Genomic DNA, 26262 nt, shown 5'->3' on the forward strand with positions numbered 1-26262 from the left:
TGAGTGGCTCTTGATCCAAGACTGCCTCCACACGTGCAGATTCTCAATCAGGCCTCTTTTGTTTTTGGTGTTTGGTTTTTTTTTTCCTTTTTTTTTTTTTTTTCTTGGCTGGTTTTGTTCTTTCTGATTGAATGTAAAGTCCTTTAATTCTCTGCCTCCAGCCCAACCAGCAACTGCAGCTCTTTTTACAAGACTCCCCACCTGCCACAGCTTGTTGGCACAAGAACCAGGCATCCAGCAGCACCCAGTGGCAGAAATTCTGTGAAAGCAGGGAATGGTCCAGTAGCCTCTCTCTTCCCTCTCTCCCCACCCCTCCTTCTCTTTTTTCCCCTTTTTTTTCTTTGCTTTTGCACACAATGACAGTGATGAGACCCAAATGATGGGCGAGGAGGAGATTTCATGTGAATTTTGCTTACAGAGCAGCACAGCAATCAAGCAGATGGTCTCTTTCTTTCTTTCTTTTTGGATATTCTCCTAGTGTGTGTAATCTTGCTTGTAATTCCAAGAAGGTGGGCTCCTTCTTGCTCACTCAATTCGATGGCTGAAAAAATCCAGGCTGTTTCTGACCAGTTAATGAAAAAGTGCCTTTTCCCCCTCCTGAAACATGAAAACTTGGCTCTGCAGCCCTGGTGGAGATGAAGCTGCTTGATTGTATCCCAGTGACATCACCCTGGTGTCAGCCATAGCCAGGAAATTCTTGACCATAACCACTTTCTGCTTCAAAGTTTTTTTGCTCCTCTGTTTCACCCCAGCAGTGAAATCATCCCAAGCAAAGGCTGCTTGGCTTTTGGATGACTCTGTTCTCATGCCTGGGATGTCCAGGTCATGTTCCTCCTTCCTGAACTACACTGAATAAAGCAGTTTTCCATGTTTTGGGCGGAATTATCTAGATGCAGATTAACTTTTATACATGATCCAAATCCTGTGTCTTGTTTCACCAGTAGTGCCTTGTTTTCCTCTTCCTTTGAATAATGTTATTTAAGGATTTTGGAGCGTGTTTCTAGGAATCAGGGCCCCTAAAAGTGAGGTTAGAATTTAGGAGAATACACTGGCATGCTGTTGAACACACCCAATTCTAGGTTATTTTTTCCTGACAGCATGAAATGAATATCTAATACTCCACAAAAACTCCACAAACTGTTATAATTGTTTAAGCTCCACAAACTGTTATAATTGTTTAAGCTGTGCTTGTCTTGGTTATTAATTATAACATGGTGGTAGAATTTGTGTGGGATTACAGGTTGAGGTTCTCTAAGGACCCTGGGCAAGATGCCTCTGCACTGAGGGAGGGATGTGGGACCACTCTGGTACCCAGAAGATGCTGAAATAACCACAACTTGTTATCCACTTAGAATCACAGAATCATAGAATCAGCCAGGTTGGAAAAGATCTCCGAGATCATCAAGTCCAACCTTAATCTTTCAGCCTTGCCTGCTCTTAAAGCAACCTCATGTCAGCAGCCAAACAGAGGGTCAGCCTGGTCTTAAAGACTGAGATACTGGATCATTTCCATGGGGAGAATCCCTCAATCCAAGCCAGGGGGGCACAAAGAATGGGCTCATCCCCAGCAGAGGCTCTGAAGCTGAAAATAGATGCAGAAGGGAAGTTTGCTGGTGATCAGTGTTAGGCAGAATATTTTAGCTTTGAAGATGTTGTTCAGGAGGAATTCTGCAACTCTATAAAGCAAAAAGTTCCTCCTTTAAAATTAAGAGCAGCACAGATTTGGTATAGGTTTGTCTTGGATAACTACAGGAAGTGTCTGACAAGGGAACATGTCCTTAATTCACCTAGAAAAACTATTACAGAGAGATGTTTGCCTTTAGACTGTATATAAAAGGCTTCCTGCATTAAAAGAGGTAGATTTCCCCAGCTCTAAATCAGAGCTATTTGAAACCTTTTCCACAGAAGAGTTCTCTGTTGAAAATGCAGTTTCACTGAAGCATTTGGTGAGAGCACGTTGACTCCAAAAGCGCTTTTGACTTACACAACTTCAGGCTTCGGATTTCCATCCCGGAATTCCTCCACTTTATTCACGTGGGGTGGGGTGTGTGTGTGTGTGTGTTTTTCCAGCAGTGCTGTGACCTGGGCTACCACGCCAGCCTCAACAGAGCCCTGAGGACGTTCCTGTCGGCCGAGCTGAACCTGGAGCAGTCGAAGCACGAGGGGCTGGACGCCATCGAGAACGCCGTGGAGAACCTGGACGCCAACAGCGACAAGCAGAGGCTGATGGAGATGTACAACAACGTCTTCTGCCCCCCCATGAAGTTCGAGTTCCAGCCACACATGGGTGACATGGTCGGTTTGGGTCCCGGAAATTCCAGCTGGAGTTGCATTGATATGAAATGCTCTTTTAAATCAGGGTTTTTTCGCGCAGTTCGTGTCCCTCGTGTGCGTTTTAGCACATCGTGAGGTAAAAGGGGATTGAAAGCTCAGTTCTGCTCTGCACTTTGTTTTCATCCCCTATGCAGAGAATGTCTCACCCAGCTCTGCCCTCAGCCTCATTAATACTCATCTGAGCGTTTCCTCAGACACTGAAAAAGCTGCTCTTTAGAGATTTCAAAGCTTGAAATCTTTCTCAGGGATATTTATAAGCCTGGTCAATAGTAGATCAATCCAGCATCTGATCAGGCTGGGTAAAGAGGGTCTCTCTAACTAACACCACAAAACAGAAAAATATCCCCTCCAAATGAAGCCCTGGGTTCCTTTTCCTATTTAAACTGACAATAGTCCCTCTCTAGAGAGGGAGTGCTGGGAGTTCAATTAAAAATCACTTTTCTAGTTCCATAACCCTGGGCAGGGTGGTCAATCCCTTCTTAATTGAAGCCTTTTCTCCACCCACTTCTCTCAATAGCCACTTTCACCTTCTACAAAGGATTTTGAATATTTGTAAGTCAAGGCCTGATGAACCATCCTGAACCCACCCAGCTACTGCAATTGAAATCTTTTTCAGGGATATTTATAAGCCTGGTCAATAGCAGATCAATCCAACATCTGATCAGGCTGGTTAAAGAGGGTCTCTGGCTCCCACTCAGTCCAAGGCCACCTGTTTGGCTCTGGGTTTGGGGGGTTCAGGGGAGCCTGAGAAAGGGGAGGTGATGTAAAGATTAAGCAGAGGCTCCTGGTGTGGATGCCTGAATTTTACTGGCTCTTTTTTGGCCGTCAGAGGTGCCGAAGATGGAAATGCTTAATTGGGTTTAATGCTAAACGGGAACAGGATGCTCCATTTTTCCCTTTCATTTAACCTACGAGTTAAATAAATAAATAAATAAATGAAATGAGGTAAATTCCTGCACCCTGAGACAGAATGTGAAGTTAGAAATTCGAGGGGACAGCATAAAGAAACTTAGATGCTGATTTTTGATGCGTTTGGGTGCGTAATCTTGGAGCACAAATGCTTTCCAGTGGTGCTTTTTGCATCTTCCTTGTGAGACGAGGCTGTCAGAGGACTTTCATTTTTTGGCACGGAAAATCCCTCTCTTTATAGGTTTATCAAGATGTGGTTACTCAGCTGGGAACTGTTTAAAAGTGGCACAAGCTGAAACCGGTTCTAAATGGGAACACATGCACAGTGTGCTAATTTAGGTCAGTTGGTTGGATTTCTAGATTATCCCCTGAACACTGAGCACAGACTGGAAGGATGGTCTCTTGCAGCCTCTTCTTTCCAGCCAGGAATTACAATCACTGCTTCAGGCTCTTCTTTGTCTCTTCCATTTTAAGGGAAACTCTCAGACTGCAAATGACCTTTCCTGGGTTTTTTTTTTCTGTGCTTTGGTGGTATCCTGGAAGATCGTGGGAAGAAAAAAAGAATTACCTGCAGTCAGTCATTGAGCAGCAGCTCCCATTCACTGAATCATTTCTCTTGGTAGTTCTTAAGGCCAAATGAGTATTTATAATGCAGCTGATGGTCTTGTTGCAATAGTCCTACATTGAATACATGATGGTGTGTGTGCATGTGTGTGATAAAACTCCCATTCCAGTTTCTGTCTTTAAAAAAACAGCCTTAGGCAGTGAGGGCAGTGTTTTCTTTTAAAAAAGCCCCCTCCCCCCCAAAAAAACCAGAACAAAACTAAAGGGAAAAGCTGCCTCATGCTGTGAAATAAGAGTAATTCTGAGCAGCACAGGGAAGCTCAGTGTTCTGGCGTGTTTGAAAGTTCCCTAACCTGTTCTTTTTTTATTTCAACTCCCCTGAATTTATTAATTGGTGACTGGTGCCTGTTGCTGTGGTGTACAGGTAGTTCAGCTGAGGGAGCTCAGCCCCTTGTACCCCTGCCCCGGGATGCCTGGTTAAAACATTGAACCAAATTCTTCTTGATTTGCCACGTGATTTAGCCCAATATCTGAGGTGAAGCACCTTCAGACTTCCAAAACACACCATGAGCTTACATTACTGGAATTAGCTTGTTTTTCCTAGTTCTCCTGTGATGTTCTCATCCTCTCTTTTGCTCAGTCCACCCAAGAAGGGAACTGCAGTTTGGGAGAACCTTTGCCACTGGTTGAAATCCAGGGCTGCAAAGTTTGAAAGTTAAGCACTTTGGAAAACGTTTGTGTATAATAATCAAATGACTAATTGCAGTGTTCTTGATGATGTGGTTTTTTCCCCTGTGCTGTTTCCCTCCCAGGAGTCCCAGCTGTGTGCCCAGCAGCCAGTCCAGAGCGAGTTGGTGCAGAGGTGTCAGCAGTTGCAGTCCAGGTTATCTACACTGAAGATTGAAAATGAAGAGGTCAGTTAATCCACCAAAAATCAACAACTTCTCCTACCCACTTCCAGTCCATCCTGGGGAACTAATTGTGGCAGAATCCTGTTGCTGTGATCCTCTTTTATGAAGACTTGTGTTAAAATTCAAGACTGAGGCAGTTGAAGCCAAGCAGTTCATGAGTGTGTGATCCCACATGGAAGTTGGGTGTGTGGAGAGGATCCTTTAAAATGCCTCCATGGCTCTTTCTCCCCACCCTTCAGTTGCTAAGACTGGCTGTGTTGCAAAAGTTGTATTTGGATAGCTAAGGGAAAAAGAGGAACTTAATGTTTTGAAGTGAAGACAGTGAATTTGCATCACCTGGAGTAAGAGTGATTTTTGTTTAATTGGTCATCTAAGATGAGAAGACTACATCAGTGGTGTGGCCTATCTCTGCACCTCTGTGTTCAAGAACTTTTAATCCTCCTTGGGTAAAATTTGCAACTCCTTTATGTCTAGGAAGTCAATTCAGATTTACCCTCAGTAAAAATGAAAAGTGCAGCAAAGTCCTGCTTGTAACATCCAACATTTGATGCCCAGTAGATGTAGTTGCAGAGGACAATTAGACCATCTTTGTTCCACACTCTTTGAGGTTAAATGTCTTTACATCTGCTCCTGATCACAGCTGATTTCCTGCTCCTGGCAGGTTCTGGGTGCTGCCAGCCCTTGGGCTGTGCTGTTAATGAGCAAAACTTACCCCTTAATTACGTCAGGACGTGAAACCAGTAATATCTGTTTATTGGAAAGTGCTCCAGGGCACTTGCTGCCTCTCCTGTTTGCACACAACGTGCTGTCCTCACCTGTGAGTTCTCTCCTTCTCGCTGGGCAGGTTAAGAAGACCATGGAAGCCACTCTCCAGACAATCCAGGACATTGTCACCATAGAGGACTTTGATGTCTCGGACTGTTTCCAGTACAGCAACTCCATGGAGTCTGTGAAATCCACTGTCTCAGAAACCTTCATGAGCAAACCCAGCATTGCCAAGAGAAGGGCCAACCAGCAGGAGACAGAGCAGTTCTACTTCACTGTAAGGGGCTCGTTTGTAGGAGCTTAGGAATGTTTTTTCTTTTGGGGAAGAAGTTCTTCCCCGTGGGGGTTGGCAGGCCCTGGCACAGGTTGCCCAGAGAAACTGTGGCTGCCCCATCCCTGGAAGTGCCCAAGGCCAGGTAGGAGCAACCCGGGCTAGTGGAAGGTGTGGGGATGGAACTGGATGAGCTTTAAGGTCCCTTCCAACCCAAACCCTTCTGTGATTCTCTATTTTCAGTGTGATTTATTTAGAATTACACTCACCAGAGAGTGCAAAATGATGCTCTTGTCTTGCAAAAACACTTCTGTCATTGATTTTTGGGCAAGCAGAGGAAGCACGTTGGGTTTTTTAAAACGTGTGCTCTCAGTTCTCTGCAAATATATTGGGATGCCTTTGTTGATGCAAACGTGGTCTGTGGATAAATAGTGTAAAATTTGATTTCTTCTGCATCTGAAAAGGAATTGTCTGAGAAAGAACTTAATAGCTTGTAAATATCAATTTTCAAAACTAATAGAAGCTAAAAGGATGTTTAGCTCTTTCATTTTTTGTTATTATCATCTTACAACTCCAGCTCACAGCTTTTCACTAAGTCAGTGCTTTTTACAAGATGCTAAGAGCTTTCTGATGTTGACTTTCATACCATACTGTGTGTTTTTCTCTAAATCAGATTTATGTTAAACTGTTGAATTTGGCTGGATTTTCAAATTATATCAGATTAGCAGATGAAAATCACAGCTCTTATCCTGGTTACTTTGTCATTCCTTTGGGCATCTTTTGCTATATATGATATCCTTCACTTCTTCTTCCCAGAATTATTAAAAGTCTGAATTTTCTGTGCAAATTGCAGTAGCTGGATGGGTTCAGGATGGTTCATCAGGCCTTGACTTACAAATATTCAAAATCCTTTGTAGAAGGTGAAAGTGGCTATTGAGAGAAGTGGGTGGAGAAATGGCTTCAATTAAGAAGGGATTGACCACCCTGCCCAGGGTTATGGAACTAGAAAAGTGATTTTTGATTGAACTCCCAGCACTCCCTCTCTAGAGAGGGACTATTGTCAGTTTAAATAGGAGAAGGAACCCAGGGCTTCATTTGGAGGGGATATTTTTCTGTTTTGTGGTGTTAGAGAGACCCTCTTTACCCAGCCTGATCAGATGCTGGATTGATCTACTATTGACCAGGCTTATAAATATCCCTGAGAAAGATTTCAAGCTTTGAAATCTCTAAAGAGCAGCTTTTTCAGTGTCTGAGGAAATGCTCAGATGAGTATTAATGAGGCTGAGGGCAGAGCTGGGTGAGACATTCTCTGTGTAGGGGATGAAAACAAAGTGCAGAGCAGAACTGAGCTTTCAATCCCCTTTTACCTCACAATGTGCTAAAATGCTGAGGGATATAAACTGTAAGAAAAACCCTGATTTAAAAGAGTATTCCATATTAATGTAACTCAAGCTGGAAATTCCACGTGGTGCAATACTAGCTGGGCAGAGCTCTGGGGTAAATAGAGTGATGGGAATTTAATTGAAGATACTCACTGTAGTATCTCCACGCTGGAATAATCTGTGTTTCCACTAGAGGCACATCCCTGCACGCTGATGGGTGTGTTGTTGGGCTTTGAAGGGAGATTTGTATTCAGAAGAGAAGCTTAAAACTTCCCTGTGTGAGTGGAAAGCAGGGGAATGATTGACTTAGCACTGAGCTAATGCAGGTGGCTGAAGCAGGGAAGCAGCAGCGACTTCAGGGAGCCCAAATCCAGGGATGTGGCTGCTGCTGCCATGGATACAGACCTGCTTCCTGGAATTGGAGCTGTCAGAGCTGCTAATCATAACACAGCTGGCACTCGGCCCCACCTGAGGAGTGGAGAGGGGATGAATGATTTAATTCTCTTACCTCTAAAACGGGGTAATTTTAGTCCTCGGGACGAAATGTTATTTTTTTTCCTCCGTGAAGATGAAGAGCCAGAACAATGCTCATCCTGTGAAGTGCTTTAGAATTGATGTGAATTTATTATTAGCAAACCCTTAAGCCACGGGGCTGAAGTGTGATGTGAAGCCTCCCTGCCCATGAGTCCTGCAGCAGCGTCGTGCTGGGGGTGTCAGTGGGACACTGGGCCCGGGGTCAGTCAGACCCAATTCCCCCTCTCCTGCAAATGCCTGGGTTGAAGTTGTTCTTGGAGGGTGTAGAGAGGGGATAAAACTGCTGAGCTTTCTGGGTTGGGGGCAGATTAGGATGTGGGCCAGTGGCAGAAATGGGTTTTCTTTATAGCCAGGGTACGGTTGGTTTGCATTTCACTTCTTCCCATGTCCCACCTGACAGCTGGTTCTCCCTGGGAAAATCCTGCAGTGAGTTTGGGCTTGAAGTGTCCAAGTTGCTTGGTTTTCTGGGTGCAAAATGCTCCCCAGCTCTGACTCAGAACAGATCTTCACCTCTTAATTGTCACAGTGCAGAAATAATGTGACTTGAGGATGTTTCTGCTGCTTTGTTCTGATTGCACTTAGTGTAACTCCAGCTGTGCTCTGCCAGGAATGGAATCCTTAGGAGTTCTCCTGTAGCGTGATTATTATTTTTTGTCTGTTTTTATTACGCCAAAAATCCAGTGCTAATGCATCTTTGTAATTCACTGAACAAAGCCCTTATTTTAAAATGACTTCTTTTTTCTTTTCATAAGCATCCTTGCAACAGGCAGAGTACAGAATGTCAGGCACGAGGAAATAGGAGTAAAATCTCCTGAGATACTGCACTGAATAGGAACCTTCTCTTTTTCTCCTTTAAAACATTCCCTGGTACAATCCCAGGCAGGTGATGCTCTTAACATGACCTGAGCCAGAGCACTGGGACTCCCAAGGCTGTGTCTCTGCCCTGCCCTGCCTGCAGCCACCTTAGGCTGAGCTTAAGTGCTTAGATCTGCTTCAAAGGGGAGATTAACTCTGCCAAATCAAGTTGATCTGCTGATCTTTAAGCTTCTGTTTGAGCTGAGCCTTCCAGCCCTTCCTCTCCCTTCACCCTCCCGTGACTCTGAGACCTCCCAAACCAGATTTATCCTCAACCCCCTCCCCTCAGATTCTGTGGTTATTTTTGCAGCTTTAACTCTTAAGTGTTTTCTTCTGTCAAGATCTGATGTAAAGTTTTTGACTGAGCAGAATATATAGTTGGGGCTTGGTCCTACGGGGTAATTCCAAAAGCAGTGTGATTAATTTTTTGTCACTGTGATCACGCTTCCTGTTTTCTTCTAAAACAACAACCAAAAAAAATTGAAGTGTTAATATAGGAAGCAGGAAATGCTGAGACTCTCCAAAGGGACTTAATTCTTGTGAAATGTTTCTTCCAATGTTGTCAAGCAAAGGGACATAAAACACAGGCTTTTGGCAGTTAATTAAAGCCATTTTTGTTTGTTGTGTCAGTGCACAGCACGGCTGGAGACCCCTCAGGGGAAACTTCGTTAGTTCCTGGAAGGTTTTCCCTTACCCTCAGTACTGCCACAGTGTATATATATATTTATTTATTTATGTATATATTTCTTCTTGATCCTTTACATCCTGCACAGAGGCTGCTGTTGTGACCTACAAAGGGACAAGCAGGGGCCAGGCACTCTTGTTGCTAAAACCACTCTTTTTTACCTTAAACATTTGCAGTCTAATTTGGCAATCCTAGGCCAGAGCTGGGAGAAAGTGGAGAGAATTGGGAAAAGCCAATGGAAGTGTCCAAGGCCAGGTTGGACAGGAATTTCAGGGCTAGTGGAAGGTGTCTCTGCCCATGGCAGGGGATGGAACTGGGTGATCTTTAAGGTCCCTTCCAGCCCAAATCATTTGAGGATTTAATGATAAGAAGAACATTTCATTATTAAATGAGAATCCTCTCTTTGTGTTGACTTTGCCTGCTGAATTTTTAAAATATCACGGAATGGTTTTAGAATCTCATGATTCTAAGGAATGGCCTGTGATATTGGAAGAATTATGTGCTGTTTGTGTTTTTTCTCAGTGTAAATATGTCCTGGTTCCAACATGGACAGCTACTGTATTTTATGTGCTGCAGCTCAGTGAAGATAAATAAAAACTGCTCTGAACTGCAAAACTAAGAGATGAAAGACCTGCGAAAAACCAGCATTTGCAGAGCTGTGAAAAATCAGGAAGCAGTGGGGAAAAAACCCTTTCCTGATTGTGTAATATTTCACCGAGAGAGTAGATCTGAACTTTAAAATAATCCCTTTATTTGTTTTGTCCCGTGGCTCCCCTGCAACCCTGTGCATCATCCAGCGTGGAGGCAGCCCCAGCATTTGACAAGTAAAGTGGGGTGAGGGAGGTTAAGTGAGAGAATAAGCACAGTAGCAGCCTTTTAGTTGGTTAGAACAGATTGCTCATTCAGCTGCATTTCCATTCCCCCCCTGGCTGCAGAGGGATGGGTGACAGCTCCTCTGATGGCTTCAAACATGCCAGACATTCAGCTGATTCCACGGTGGAACAATGGGAATTGCGCTGCAGACAGGGAATCAGGCAGTCCTTAAGGTTGGAAAAAAAGACCTCCAAGATCAAGTCCAGCCTTTGTTTGAATGGGCTGAACTTCAGACCTGCCCAGAGAGATAAACCAGGACTTAACTCGTCCTTTAACTGTGAATTTCAGTGTCATTCTGTACTTGTGTTCAGAATCAAGGGACATGAAGGTGCAATAAAAAAGACGTGAATTGTCTACTCATGATCCTTTTTTTTTTCCCCCCACCTTCCCAGAAAATGAAGGAGTACCTGGAAGGCAGGAACCTGATAACGAAGCTCCAAGCCAAGCACGACCTTCTCCAGAAGACCCTGGGAGAAAGTGAGTGTGGGACCCCCATCCCTGCTCCCAGCCAGGCTGTTGCACTTATTGCATCAGTCAGCTGAGTGTGACAGCCCTGCATTAGTGCTGCAAAGTGGCCACACTCATGTTTTATGAATTTATCTCCCTGATCTCTGTGATGGAGCAGCCCAGTGACCTACGGGGCTGCTTGATGAACAAAAGATGCTTAATGAATCACTAAAGTGCCTCACTGATGGTTGCAGTCAAGCGTGTGCCCCCCTCCTCCATCCTCTCCCCATTCACACTCCTCCTGCTCCTCACTTAACGATCTGCACCGGGGCAGACCTTGGGATTTACAGTTTGCTGATGAAGTTGAGAAGTACTGACAGAGCCTGGTCAAAAGTTTCACTTCCTTGGTTGTTTTGCTGCTTCTCACCTCTGGGGGTTCAAACCAAACCAGTGTACGTGAGCCTGGGCTTTTAGTGGGAGAATAACAAACAAATTTCAGAGCATTTAAAATATGTTGCCTGTCTAGAGGGCAGCAGCCAGAACTCAATATGCATTTGCTGTTGGTGTCAGAACAAAGGAAGATTTCTTTCCCTTCATGGTATGGGCAAATCCTGTCGGCCAAAAACACTTAAACTATGCATCCAAGTTTCCATAGAAACCTGACTGCCTTGTATTTGCAGAGGAGAAGGTTTTAACAGTCTAAATGTCAGGTCAAAAAAAAAGTGGCTCGACTCGTTGCTGGGTTGGTGTGCTGGAGCAGGGCTGGTGCTGTGATGTGTAACTGAGCTGGGCTCCCCACAGTTTATGGTGTGCAAATCTTGTGGATGAAAACTTAACCAGCATGTGGGCTTTGAAGTGCTTTGCTTTCGGTTTAAAAATGCACTATAAAACTAAAATACTTACTGCCATGGTAATTAAAGAGTTTGGTGTTTATCAGACCCAAACCACTGGAAGGCAAGGCAAGGATGTGCATTGGTTTGAGCTTTATTGGTTAAAGTTGTTCATCTCTTCAGCTGTCCCAGAGAAGGGGTGGGTGAAGCCAAAGCTCTGTGTCCTTAGAGTATTTTTTTTTCTGCCTCTAAATATCTCCAAGGGACACCCATGCTGCCCCTGTGACTAATCACATTCCTGGATCATAGCTGACCTCTGCATTCCAAGACCTCTTTCCTCTTAACCTGCCTGCCCCCTGAACCCAGCTCAAGCTGTGGTGGGGGGGGAAAGGAGAGGAAATTAAATGTGATTTCTGTATTGCTACATAGATTTAAAGGCTGCTTCTGTTTCCTTCATTTGCTTTGCAAACCAGAACTTTCTTAGTGGCTCTTTGAAGGGACCCAAAAAGTGTCAGGGGGAGCTCCTTCTGTCATCTGTGAGATCAAAAGGAGCTGAGAAAGGGAGGTGCATCTCTTTTCCAAAACCACATGAGCAGGTTAATGGGACAAACTGGGGACTGTGCCTAGACCTACCCATAAAATGTCACTTAATTGGGAAATGGGCAAATAAAATCCCTTTCACACGTCCCCAGAGCACGTTTAGAAGCTTTACTGAAAAAAAAATGTTCCTACGGCTGCGTGTCTTCAGTGCCTGGAAAATTCAGGGGTTTGTTGTAATTTTTATTCTTCTTTACCCCCATCCTCAGGTGACATTTATTAGTTGTCGTGCAAATTGCCTTAATCTAAAGATGACAAGTTCCAGCAATAAAAATAGCAGCAGTTTTCCTATCTCCAAGTAATTATGTCCCTGCCTACTGTACACATTTGTCACCCTAATGCAGGAGCCCCTTGATGTTGCCACAGCCGTGTAATTTCTATATATATGAATATTCTATGATGAAAACGGGACAGATGGCTGGAAATTCTGCTTCAGAATAACATTTTCATGTAAATTATGCACTGTTTTGGCTTTAAGTGGGGAGAGAGAAGTGGCTATCAAGATGTGTTCAGCTAATTGTCAGCCATCAGCAATTAGCTGTTTCCCTCCTTCGTTCTTCCATCTCCCCAGGAGCAGGAAGACAACTGGAGGGAAGGTGGATTTTCAACTGTTGGGAATCAGTGTGGTTTCACTGATGATAATCTAGAGCAGCAAAGGATCTGGCCTGTGCAATTCCCAGCAGCACATCCTCGTTTTCCTCCTTGTTGTGATGTTTTAGATGCTGCTGCATTAGCAAGTCCTGAGCCTTGGCTGCTTCCTTGCAAACTCAGTGCAAGTTAATGGAATGTTTTTATAAATATGTTTGTGGAAAATACCATTAAACTGTCTGTCTCTCAAAATAGCTTAATGCCAGCACGTTCAGTCTGTGGACTAACAAATCTGGGAATGTTTTCAGTCTTCCTGAGGGGCTTTATAAAGCAGGATCTCTTGCCTCACCAGTCCCACCGGGAAGTAGGAGGGAGGGAGAGGTTGACAAGCCCATTTTTTTGGCAGAAATCAACAATTAGAATGCACAGGGAGCTGGTTTTCAAGAACAATCCTTTGCAGAGACAGAGTCTCTGGGCAGCTGTGTTTCCTGGCTGGAGCTGTGCCAGCAGGGATGGGCTTTGGTGGTGTCTCCAGCACCACCCCTGGGGGGGATCAGCCACTGTCCAGCTCCCAGAGCTGCCCCCTCTGTCACCAGTGGTTCCTCTCCTCCATCTCCTTCCCAAACTGGCTTTACAGAGGTGTTGAAAGCATTTTCCCACTCCTCTCTCCTAATGCTGGATTTCTTTGTCTTCCTAACAGGTCAGCGGACTGACTGCGCCCTAGCCAGGTAGGTGTGGCTCAGGGAATTAGATTTTTAAGGAAAATCTGATGCAAATTTATCATTCTAGATCAGTGACCAGCCCAGGATGTGTATCTGGTAGAAAATGATACTTATTTAGAGCCATACAGTCGAATCCCAGAATGGTTTGTGTCGGAAGGGACCTTAAAGCTCATCTCATTCCATGCCCTGCCATGGGCAGGGACACCTCCCACTATCCCAGGTTACTCCAAGCCCTGTCCAGCCTTGAACAATTCCAGGGATGGGACATGGATTGAGCCAACACAGAAGCAAAGTCCTTATCTTGCCCCGGTGCATTTAGTGCAGAACAGTTGTGAGAACCCAGACAATATTTTTCAGACTGAGATTTTTTACAACCAAATTCCTGTTTCTTTAAGAGAGTTGGGCCCAGGGAGTCTTCAGGGCTTTATCCACATGGTTGGTGCCTGGAGTTGAGTAACATAAATTGGGAAACTCTTTGTCCCCTTGACACTCTGCTGTGCCATGGAGCTGAATCCAACAGCACAGAGATGGTGGAGAATAAACTTTTCATTTATAATTAGGACCAATTGCAGAACCATAACCAAGCTCCTGATGGGCTTTTTGTAAAACATAACAAATCTCCATCCCCAAATTGATGGATTCAGGGGGCTCTGCTGGGCATGAGGAGCTGGAGCAGGGGCTGTGCATCATCCTGCCTCGTTAACAAAAGGAAGGTGATTACTACCAGTGTGGAGCCATTACTACTGTTCACATTCCTCACAGCAAAGCAAAGCTGACAGGTCCTAATTAGACCCTGACATCTGTAATAATAAAATATTATTCATCATGAAACAATTTTAAATATCAAAGAACCAGTCCTGCTAATAGTTTAAAATGGGCCTTGTTGTCTGTGACAGCCCGTGGAATCTGATTTTTTTTTTTAATTTTTTATATTTCATTCAGTGTTTTTGATTCTTTTATAGAAGGATTTTCCCCCCAAATTAACACATCGTACAGTCCTTTTAAAAATCACACTTCTGATCCCCTTATTTATAATTCAACAGCCATCTGCCCTGGCAGGGAATTGGCTGGAATGATCCATTAGGGCCTCTCTGCTATTATCTCTCTTGCTTCATTTTTACAAGAAACCAAAGGAATTTTAAACCCCAGTAAAAAATTTTGAAGGGGGGAAAAAATCCTGGCAAAGCAAGGCTTTTCCCCCCTTTTTTTCCTACCATTAATGTCCCCCAACATCAATAAATGAGAGCAGACAGAAGAGGCTTAGCCTGGCTGGTGCGTGCTGGTGTTGGAGGGGCTCCGTGTTATTTATTTATTTGAAATCTTATCAAAACTCTAATAAAGACTCCTCAGTGGCAGCTGTTTAAAAGCACAGTGGGAACCAGGCTGCTCCCACCTGCTCTTCCAGGGGGCAGCTCAGTGCAATTTATATCAAACTTCATCTTCTCCGAGGAGCTCTCGTGCCGCGGAATTCCGCGGGGTCGGAATTAAAACGTCAGGGGCAATCTTTTGTCGGAGCTCCCTGGCGGCTGCTTCGGGTTTTTTTAGTGATTTAAAGTCGCTTAAAATCTTCCTGGAGTTCCATAAATCGAAGGAGACCCTCGTCATTGTGATTGACTTGGATATCTGGCTCCTTCCCTGCTCCCAGAGGCAGGTGGTTGGGAATGCGAAAGGAATGAGCTGGTGATGGGGGGGATTATCCTGACTCTTGTGTTCTGATTATCCTGACTCTTGTGTTCTGTTTTTCCCTCCTGCACCCCCCTGGCTGGTTCTGCCCCATCAGTGGCAGGCGCAGCTCCACCGTGAGGAAGCAGGTAATTAAGGTTTCCTTCACTAACGAAGCAGGGCTGGGGGGGGGGGTTGGTGGAAAACAAATGTTTTCATCCCTCCTTCTCTTCCATGGACCTTTTCAGGTTTGTCCAAGTGGTGTCTGCTCGTTCAGTGGCTGAAATCACTCAAAGCCTCATTCATTTTCCCTGATAAAATATAAAATTAATTTTACTCCCCATTCTGGAACCAAAAACACCAAACAGCCCTGAGCTGTTTGGACAGCCCTGGTTTATGGGATTCGTGCTGTTGTCTCTTTGTCCCCATTCCCTTTATTTTCCCTGGAATCCCACTGCAATGCCATTAAATCTGTAACTGCTCACTTGTTGTGCCTTTATGTAATAAAGACTTACACGGGCAGGCTTTGTGTCCCTGGCAGTGGGGATAATCTGTTGCTTTTTGGTACCCAATGAGCTCAAATGTGTTTCTTTGAGATAGGCAAAATTCAGAATTATCTCTTGTTGATACTGTGAAGTTAAAATTTGGCTTGGCATTTCAGATCACACAGCCTGTCTTGGGGTGCGAATTTGTAGTTTTTAGGATCTTGGAAATCATATAAAAGAGAGCCAGTTGTGGTGTTGGTGTGCAGAGTCAAACCTTTCTTATTTTTTATTTTCCTCTTCGCTTTTACTATCTCTCCATTCTGACTGCTCTTTAAATGTCTCTTTGGGCAGGATTCCTCCCAAGCCATTCCCTTGGTTGTGGAGAGCTGCATCCGATTCATCAGCAGGCACGGTGAGTTTGGGGGCACTGAAGGTGTCCTGGGACATTCCTATAAAATGAAGGGATGTAGAAGCCTTATAAAAAATGTTCAGAGCAGCTCAGGACATGCTGCTTGTGCAGAGCAATCCCAGAGATTGCAACATGAGGAAAATGGCTCTTTCTGGCTGCATTGCTGGTTATTATGTGTATAATCACTTCTCTAAATAACTGACCTTGCAAATGTTGTTCTTCCCACAATATCCCTTTATTCCTTACAAAATAAGGTTCCCATCCATAGATACCACTCATTCCTCACCTCCACTCACCTCTCTTTGAGCCCTGAAGTGTGGCCTTCACCAACAACAATCATCCCCTTCCCAAGAGGGGGAGGAATACTCTGAGTATTTGAATGTAGGAGGTCAAGTGGGGAATTAATTGCCCACTTACTGCCACAGCGAGATGATTTATGCCTGTTTTGAAGGTTAACTTTCACAGCCTTGAATGCTATACATTTCTTGTAATTTGTTTTCATTTTTAATTGATATCATTTGTTAGTAGTGTGTGGAGCAGCTGTTAATTAACAGATGTAGAAAGGGGTCGAATTTATCTTCCTTACCCAAGATGCAGGGCCAGGTAGCAGGTCCTGTTTCAGTTTTCCCTTGTTTCATCACCATTTTAGAAACTATAATCTAGAGTCCCATTCTCATCATCACTTGGAAGATCATCCCAAGTGCTGTAATCCTTCTTTAAGGCCATACCTGGATATTTGGTGGGAAAAAAAAAAAATCATTGAAACCACGTTGCAGGGGGAACTGAGGCAGGATAAATCAGGGAGATGACACTTTTCAGACTCATATCGCTGGGTTAGCTTGGATTTTCCAAGAGACTCGGTGGATTTGTGCACAGAATGTCAGGCCATGGTGTGAGGCACAGTTTGGAATTAGAAGGAATGTGTTTTACACAGCAAAGCCACGTGAGGCAGCAGAACTGACGCACTCACACGCAGGGATGGATTTGTTGGAGGTGGCCTGACATTTCCAAGTGTTTGGCTGTGGAGGTGTGGGATGAATGTGGTTTTCATTCTTTTTTTTTTTTTCTCTCCCCGCTGGGAATTGTTTCTTCCCTCTGTAGCTGTGGTGAGCCACACACTGCAGTGGGATAAAACCCCTCTGGGGGTGGGGAGGGAGAGGCCACAGGTGCATCCAGGAGAGTTTATTATTGATGGCCATTATTATGGATATGTGTGATGGGAAAGGGTCTGGAGGGGCCACAGGAGGAGTGGCTGAGGTCCCTTGGCTTGTTCAGCTGGAGAAGAGGAGACTGAGGGGAGACTCATCAGGGGTTGCAGCTCCTCATGAGGGGCAGCTCCGATCTCTGCTCTCTGTGAGCAGGGCCAGGTCCCAGGGAAGGGCTGGAGCTGTGCCAGAACAGGGTTAGGTTGGATCTCAGGATAAGGTTCTTCTTCCCCCAAAGGGTGTTTGGGCACTGACCAGGCTCCCCAGGGCAGTGGGCACAACCCCAAGGCTGCCACAGCTCCAGGAGTGTTTGGACAACACTCTCAGGGACAGGGTGGGATTTTGGGGTGTCCTGTGCAGGGCCAGGAGCTGGACTGGATGATCCCTGTGAGTCCCTTCCAGCTCAGGATATTCCATGATTCTGTTATAAGTAAAACAAAGACATTACAGCATTCCTGGTTTCAGAAAGTCCACAGTGGAAAGGCTGGAGGGAACGAGAGCTGCTTTCCCGTGCTCATGAGTTCATTTGTGGCAATTGTTGCTCGTCTCACACGTACCAACAGAACTGTTTTGATGGGAGTGTATTGGAATATCCCATCTACTTGACAAAATAATGACATTCCCTAATGCTCACTTTTTAGCAGGAATGCCTTTAAGCCTGTCCTAAGCCCGTGGGTCATGCTGGGAGTAATTAAATGCTTCCGTTTCAAGTGGCTGATTTGCTCCGGGCCTCGCTCCTGCAAAATAAACATTGTGCTCGTGGCACTGGCCATATTTTACTCCTGGCTGATACACCATTAGTTTATGACTTTCTCTGGGTTGTAAAATCCTTTGGGGATCCCCCCAGGATAAAAGATAACATGGTTGTTATAGCCCAGTTACTGCGGTGGTTTAGGAAGAAGGGTTAATATTTGCTCTGTCTGTGCTGAGTTCTGGTTTTACATATTCTGTGCATGCCTGGACAGAAGGGAGAAGTGGCTTTTAAATCAGCATCCTTCTGCCTGTGTTTTTATCTTTCCTTTATTGTATGAGCTGTAGCTGCTGAAGGTGCCACCTTGTCTAATCTATCTTATCTTGTTGTTATCAGCATCTCTTGCTGTCTTACAGGTTTGCAGCATGAAGGAATATTCCGGGTGTCTGGGTCACAAGTTGAAGTGAACGACATAAAAAATGCATTTGAGAGAGGTAAGGAAGTATCTCAGAAACTATTGCCAAATGTATGTTTGTTTAAATTTGTTTAAATGCCCTGAAATGGCCTCTTCTGAATGCGACTTACTCTCTTTTATCCCTTTATTTTTTGTATTTTCGAAGTGAGCCTCCCAAACGCTTCCCTAGTGCTCATTAACCTTGAATTCTCAGTTGTTTGGTTTTATGCTTTGTACCTTGTAGAGTGTCTGTATAATAAATATTCTGAATTCAATCTTCTCTCATGTCTGATAGCTTATTGATCGTTTGTAACACTAAAGGACGAGGAGAATTTCATTATTAGGTGTAACTGCAATTTCCTCCCCTCTCCCCCCAGCCCTTTGTGAACAGATTGGCTGCTAGAGGATGAAATTTTGTGTTTTCCACGTTGTTGAGGCACAGCTTGGCCACATTTATTTTAAATATCAGCGAGGGAGAGAATAAATTTCGAGGCGCCGTTAATTTGAAATCGCTTTTAATAGATTCCATTTTCTGTGGGAAAGAGCCATTCCTTACAAAGGCAGAGAGCAGTTGGGAGCCTCCTGACTCATCAGCTCCTTGCTGGGCTGTTCTCCCTGGCAGAGCAGGTTCAGAAGAGCTGCTTTTCAGGCAGTTCCTGCAGCTCATCTCCCCAGTCCTGCCTGGGTCACTGGGAACAACAGGCCTTGTGTTAATCCCCCGAATGCATCACTCTGAAAGAACAGAGTCAGTGTGTTCCTGTGCTTGCTGGTGGAAGAGACAAGCAGTAATTAATTAAGCGTTGCAGGTTTATTCTGCTTTTGGGAAGAGAGATGTTCAATGAACAACATTTGTGAGATGTGGTGTGTGATGTCACCTGTCCTCACCTCCATGGATTAAAATCCTCGAGAGCAGAGGAAGCAGAGATGTGTGTCATAGCAAGGAAAAGGCTTGATATCAGAATCAGACCCTTTTTTATATAAAGAAATACCAGTCAGCTTGGGAAAATAACCAAATAACCACTTGTTCCAGCACTGACATGCAGAAGTAAAAAGGGGATTTTTTTTTTTTTTTTGTAGTTCCTCTCACTTGTCTCTGTAAAGCCAATGATATACAGAACTGCCAAAGTTAACAATAAGATTCCTGCATTTTATTACTTCATCCAGAGCCCTTGGTGGCAGTTAATATCAGGGATAATGCTCGAGTTTGGAGTGGCCCATTTATTATCCCGTGTGTTATTAAGATAATAGGCAAGCTTTGGTAATTTCAGTCACATAATGGATATATATAGCTTCAATTTGAGGATTGCCCCATCATTAAATCTAATTATGTCTGATAGGGAGTTTTCCCTAGGGGACAACTCCTTAAGTGGGCATCTTTCCTTTGGTAATACAGACAAACTGTGGCATCTCTGCAGCAACAAATTATCCCAGAAATGTTCCCACCCCAGTTCCCCACCTCTGCATCCTGCTGAGCCAGGGCTGGGATGCTTCTTGTGCATCCCCTGCATCCACCTGAGCTGCAGCTGGGAGTTTGCCTCGTGGAACATTTCACCTCCCTGGTGGGGCTGTGATGTTCCCACCCTTCCAAAATCCCTGGAGTGTCACTATTGCTCCAGGACCTCTGGTGCCACACTGAAATCTGGCTGAGAGAAGCTGCCCCAGGTCTCCTGGGATTGCTGTCAGAGCTTCCCACCTCTCTGCCTCGCTCTGGTTGTAGGTGGGATTAACATAAATCCTTTTCTCCTGCAGAGGTGCATCCTTCCAGTATTCTGATACTTTTCTCCAGTATTCTGATTTTTTTTTTCTTACCTGCTTTTCTTTCCTTGTCACGAAGGGGAAGATCCCTTGGCTGGGGACCAGAATGACCACGACATGGATTCAATAGCAGGAGTCCTGAAGCTCTATTTTCGAGGGCTGGAGCACCCACTCTTCCCCAAGGATATCTTTCATGATCTGATTGCCTGTGTCAGTAAGTATATGAAGATCTGAAAAGAAATAGGGCTGGTTTTTTTCTGGTATCCCACTTTTCTTTCTTCCCTTCCCCTTTTTTTTCCTGATTCCAGGATAAGGGGTTTGTGGTTACTTTGGTTGTTGCACTGGCATCCTCTGTTAGGCAGCCTGGGCAGTTACCTGGTCACAGCCATCCTTGCTCTGATCTGAATGAACAAGGAGATGGAAATGAGCAGATTTGAAGGTCTGTGTGATGGATTTTTGTGAGGCAGTGGCTTTGTGACGGGATTCTTTTGAAACAGAGTAAAGCAAAAAGCTTCACTCCTGTAAAATGATCTCTAAGATGTGTCACCAGGAGATGTCAGAAAGGCCCTGTCAGAGGCAGGGATCACCAGCAGCCTTGTCTGCTTTCCCTGGATGTGCTGCCATGCTCTGTGTGCTCTCCTTAGCTGACAAGGTACCACTTATATTCCTTTTAGCTTCCTAACCACGAGGGACCATCTTCTGACTCCTGTTAGAGAATATCAATCATCAGGGCGGTCACAGCCAAGCTTTTAACATCCTTGGTGGTTTCTAAAGGTGCTTCTGGTAGGCAGAGAGTTGTTTGTGGTTTTTCCTATGTGAAACAACCTCATCTGAAACAGCCTGGCCCTTGCCACGTCCTCCAGAAAATTGAAGAATGATTCTATTGTCCAAGCAGAGGAATGGCCCTTGTGGTGGGATCCTTTGAAGTGGAGCAGAAGATAACTGCTGCTGATATGGCTCGTGGTTCTCTGCTCCTGAGAAATGCATTTGCAGGGTTGAATTCACATTATGGGGGGAAAAAGTAAAACCCGCTTCCAAATAACTTCTCCCTTCTCAGATGATTTATGCTGCCCACTTATTTCTCAGCAGGCTGCTGCACACAGAGCCTTTTGCCTCACCCTTTAACTATGTTAATTTTCCTTCTGAGCATTACACAGTTTCTTTTTTAAACACCCACCTTTCTAAAGCAAAGACTTGAAGGAGCCATTGTGCCAGAACTATTGGAACAGATGACATCCAGAGCTCCCACGCTGGGAAGGAACTTGCAGTGAAGTTTCACGTGCTCAGGGACCTTCACTGTCAAAGGCTTTGCCAGCAGGTTCTGCAGCCTTTGCGTTCCCGTGCCAGGCAGGCTGGAGCATCCTGAAAAATGGGCAAAATTCCTTCCTCCTGCTGCTGCTCTGCTGCCCAAGGGAGCCATCACAGTGCACTGGACCCAGTGGCAGGTGGTGGGTTTGGTGGGATGATGACTCTGGTGCTCTTTCTTCCTTTCAGCAATGGATAATTTACAGGAGAGAGCTCTGCACGTGCGGAAGGTGCTGCTGAACCTGCCCAAGACCACCCTGATTGTGATGAGATACCTCTTTGCATTCCTCAACCAGTGAGTGTCCTTGGGAGCACCAGGGCTCTGCTGCAGGACCTGCTGTAAACACAGAACCACTGAGGTTGGAGAAGACCTTAAAGGTTGTGGAGTCCAACCATTCCCCCAGCACTGCCAAGGCCGTCACTGACCCGTGTCCCCAAGGGCCACATCCCCACGGCTTTTAAATCCCTCCAGGGGTGGGGACTCAAGATCATGGAATCACAGAATGGTTTGGGTTGGAGGGGACCTTAAAGCCACGGGCAGGGACACCTTCCACTAGCCCAGGTTGCTCCAAGCCCCATCCAACCTTGGTCTTGGGCAGTTCCAGGGATGGGGCAGCCACAGCTTCTCTGGGAAACCTGTGCCAGGGCCTCCCCACCCTCCCAGGGAACAATTTCTTCCCAATATCCAATCTGAACCTACTCTCTTTCCATTTACATCCATGGCAGAGGGGATCTGTAGCTCTGGTATTGAGTGTTGGGGCTCAGAACAGCAATAATAAAGGAATAAAGACAGATTAATGTGCTGCCCTTATAAAGTCAGCACTCAGTCCTTTTCACATAGTCTTGAGCTTTCAAGCTCCCTTGTGGTTTCTATTTAATTTCTCTGTAAATGCCATCAGTATCTCATTTTTTACCTGGATCCAGGGCATTCATGTCCCTGAATCAGCTAAAGCTCATCAGCTTTAGAGAGCAGAAAGCCCAAAGCAAACCTTCTGAGCTCAACTGTGTGTTCTGCAGCAGAGGAGGAGGATGATGATGTTTTCTGCTGTTCACCCTCCTTCCCACTTGTGTTTTCTTTTGCAGTTTATCTCAGTTCAGTGAAGAAAACATGATGGATCCCTACAATTTAGCCATCTGCTTTGGGCCAACACTGATGTCAGTGCCTGAAGGCCACGACCAAGTCTCTTGCCAGGCTCATGTCAATGAATTGATCAAAACCATCATCATCCAACATGAGAACATCTTCCCAGGCCCAAGGGAGCTGGAGGGTCCAGTCTATAGCAGAGGTGGAAGCACAGAGGATTACTGGTATGATGGGTACCACTGAGGAGGAGATGAATGGGTGGATGTTTATCTGTGGATTAGCATGTTACAGTCATGAGTTCTGCCTCCTCTAATTCAGGATTGGAGCATCTGGCCCAGCCTTTCAAAAATCTGTTTTATGGAAGAGAAGATGGCTCTGGTATCTCTGGAGAGCCATCCACTCAAAAGAAATAAGCTGGTATAAAGTAGCTATTCAGTTGTCAAACCCAGCTCACTTATCTTGAAGGGCAAGGTTGTGTAGGGATTTTCTTGGCTATTCTGGTTTGGTAGCTGCCAAAATCAATCTCTTTTTTAGTTGCTGTTTGTTTTTTTTCCCCCTTATTTTTCTTTTTTTTTTTTTTTATTCCCTCCTGCTTTTGCCTTTCCTTTCTGCCTTTCCTTCAGACCCGGGGGTCACTGGCAGCTGAACCTCGAAGGCTGTGGCACTGGTATAATTTTCAGGGCTTGGTGGGGGAGGAGAGAGGCAGGAATGCAAAATCACCATTTCCATGCAGCCCAAAAGCTCCAGAGGCCCGGCCTCGCGCTCAGGCTGAAGCCACATCTGGAAGCAATTCAGGCAGAGCGGCTCCTGTCATCTGGGGTGGAAGGTTGGGGAGTGGGGGAAGGAAAGGAGGTGTTTTCTTTCCTACTGGCCAAGCTGATCTCTCCCTCTGAAGATGAGGAATGTTAAATTGTGTCCTGCTTCTTTCCCCCCCCTGCCCCAGCTCCTTCTCTCCTTCGATGCCCCAGGAATGCAAATGATTATTTTCGTGTGCTAAAATAAATACTTTTTTTAATGAAGTCACTGTGGTGACAGAGCAAGCCTTGTTCCCCTGGCTTGTTTCAGAGTAGCTGCAGCTATCAGCTCACTCCTTGTACGTGTGGCAAGGAGAGGCTCCTCTCAACTAACTGCTGTGTGCAGAAGACTTGCCAAAACCTTTTGGAAATTCTCTTTAATTTTACCCTTCGCTCTGATGCTTTTAGCTGATGTTACATGTGAAAGAATTGTAAGGGAGGGGAAAAAAAAACAACCCAACTTAGTAATATTTATGACCTTGAGGAAAGACATCAACTTTGACAGGAGGGAATAAAACTGTGCAGTGTTGAGTACTCTCAGTTTGGGTGTCACTGCACAGGAGTGTGGGGGAGGCACAATGGCCTGGAAGGTGATATCAGCTTTAGGAAAGCATTTGGTTTTCCTTCCTTGCCCTTCCTAAGCACCCTGACCTGGGACCCTGTTAAGCAGAGAAAGGGGAGAAGCAAGCAGGGGAGGCTGCTGGAAGCCAGGAAGAAGCATCTGGTTCCCATTCCAGCTTTCTCATAGTCCTGGTATTTCCAGAGTTGTTCTTTGTTGCCCGTGGGCTCCTCACTGTGCAGGCAGCAGAGGGAATCCTTGGGTTTCAGCTGATTCCTGCTGTAGCTGGGGTATCCTGGTGCCACTTCATGGGCCAAGCCCTCTGGGAGCTCCCAGGAGGTGTTTTGGTGTGGAGTTGCTGGGGCTCAGCACCACAGCCCCTGCTCTGGGCTCCAGACCTGCACCCTCGCCTGGAGTTGGCAGAGCTGTGGAACAGCTTCCCCTGGGCAGAGCAGGGTAGGGGCAAGGTTCAGAGTTTGTCATCAGCTTTGAAATCCTGCCTGTGAGTCAAGCCTGGACCATGATGCATCTGTCTGTCTGTCTGTCTGAGACTGCTCAGGGAGAGTCCAGGAGACCCACAAGTGAGGCCGTGGGAATGGCAGGGAAGGAGATAGAGTGTGGATGAATCATGGAATATCCTGAGTTGGGAGGGACCCGCAGGGATCATTGAGTCCAACCCCTGGCCCTGCACAGGACACCCCAAAATCCCCCCCTGTCCCTGAGAGCGTTGTCCAAACCCTCCTGGAGCTCTGGCAGCCTTGGGGCTGTGCCCACTGCCCTGGGGAGCCTGGTCAGTGCCAACCACCCTCTGGGGGAAGAACCTTTCCCTGAGATCCAACCTGACCCTGCTCAGACACAGCTCCAAGTCCTGTCCCTGCTCACAGGGAGCAGAGATTGTTGCTGCCCCTCCACTGCCCCAAGTGACTCGACTCTCACAGTGTTCCTCTGCCAGCATTTATTGCTCTCACTTTTGGAGCCCTCAGGGTGAAGCCCAGTGCTTCCCTCTGCAGCATCCCGGGGCTCTCACCTCAGAGTCAGCAGTAAGGATGGGTTTTTTGGTGGAAAATGCTGCTGGAGGCATGGATAGGAGGAGGCACGTGGCCTTTGTGCAGCCTTTGGAGCTGTGTGCGACATGACTTCAGAGTCTGTGTGAAACCTTAGCCCTCAGTGCTGCCTTCCTTCCTCCTGGGGCCTCCATTTGGCTGCAGATTCTTCTCTACACTTTATGAAGTAGCACAAAGGCTTTGCAAAGGATGGGAAAGGTTGATTCCAGAGGTGCTGGCTCAGGAGATGTTGGACAGCTTGGTGTCCTGTGGATTAAGCATAACGAGACACCAGAATTACTCAAACACTTCACCCCTTCTCCTTTTTCTGTTTTTCTCCTCTTTTTAAAAGAGTGCAGAAGGGGGATTGCCAGGGGGAGAGCACTGCACATCCACAGTCACTTATTTTAACCACAGCAAGACCAAAATGAGGGATGAAGTTATTCCTACGTGAGGAGAATTAAAAATCACCTTTTAGGAGCTACACTGTGAGAGGGCAGCAAACGAGTTTTCTTTAGCAACAGAGTCTGCTAAGATGAAGAGCAAGCACTATTTTTTTTATCCCTTTTTTTCCTCCTGAGAGGAGCAGGCAGGGCAGGCAGGCAGGGCTGCCAGCTGGCAGCAGCTCCACAGAGCTGCTTGGGAGAGGCAATGGATCCTCTTCCAGCTTCCTTTCTGCTCCTGTCCAGAGGGAACTGCTCGTGCAGCTTCTTACAAAAACATAACCTTTGGTTGCCACTTGTTGTCTATTGATCCTTCCAAAGCTTTTCTTCTTGCCAAACATAAATGAGTCCTCTTGGTGGTTTAGGTGCTCTGGAATCTTTATTTACAGGCAATTAATCAGGCCACGGGAGTTGTTCAGTGAAATGAGTGGAACAATTTAAAATGGTGATAAAAGGGATGGAGGGAGATGACAAACACAGACCTGGAAATATCATTATGAATCGAGAAATGATTTCCCCCAGGAAGTGGCAGCTTTCTCATCAGCCATCTAATGAGCTAATTAGAGCAGTGGAGAATAGAGCTGAGGGAATAATCCTGGCATGGCAGAGAGGAGCTGGACCCAGCTTGCCCCTGCTGCCTGACTGCTCAGCCTCTCCAGAGGTCCAGGTTGTAAGAGTTGAAGTTGGACTGCTGACAGCACACGAGAAGGGTAACCTGGATGCTTGGGTTGGTTGATCAAATAAGAATTCAGCTTGATTTTCAGACACACTGACTTCAGCACGTGCAGATGCACCGCAGAGCGTCGCAGTGGAGCCTAAAGATTGGCTCCCCATGTGGATGTTCCCAGTTATATCTGATGGCTGTGATGAGGAAACTCAGTTTCCATCAGTCTAAAGCACTGTCCCTGTTCCCTTCTGTTGCAGTGAGAGTCCCCATGGGGAGAGAGCCTCCACAGAAGACTCGGTGCAGGACGTCACGGCCGAGCACCACACCAGTGATGATGGTATGCAAAGCCTCTGAGCTGCTGGGATAACTGGTGCAGCCAGCCCTGGGGGAGGCAGGGAGGGAAGTGCCTTGGAATTGAGGTTTAAAGTTAGCTCCAAAG

The 26262-nt window shown here is 45.8% G+C and overlaps 1 protein-coding gene across 1 annotated transcript in view; it reads left to right on the forward strand.

Moving 5' to 3' along the window:
* Positions 1-26262, forward strand: part of SRGAP2 (SLIT-ROBO Rho GTPase activating protein 2) — a 108491-nt gene that overhangs the window by 65724 nt on the left and 16505 nt on the right. Inside the window, exons 8-19 of the mRNA XM_051808540.1 lie at positions 2071-2295; positions 4620-4721; positions 5563-5760; positions 10476-10560; positions 13246-13273; positions 15048-15078; positions 15766-15826; positions 18136-18213; positions 20008-20142; positions 21423-21528; positions 22317-22541; positions 26081-26160. Coding sequence (XP_051664500.1) covers positions 2071-2295; positions 4620-4721; positions 5563-5760; positions 10476-10560; positions 13246-13273; positions 15048-15078; positions 15766-15826; positions 18136-18213; positions 20008-20142; positions 21423-21528; positions 22317-22541; positions 26081-26160 — 1354 coding nt within the window. The remainder of the gene's footprint in view (positions 1-2070; positions 2296-4619; positions 4722-5562; positions 5761-10475; positions 10561-13245; positions 13274-15047; positions 15079-15765; positions 15827-18135; positions 18214-20007; positions 20143-21422; positions 21529-22316; positions 22542-26080; positions 26161-26262) is intronic.

This window comes from Manacus candei, unplaced genomic scaffold, assembly GCF_025592945.1.
Source record: "Manacus candei isolate 608988 ecotype Guabito, Panama unplaced genomic scaffold, ASM2559294v1 h1tg000073l, whole genome shotgun sequence".
NCBI lineage: Eukaryota > Metazoa > Chordata > Aves > Passeriformes > Pipridae > Manacus > Manacus candei.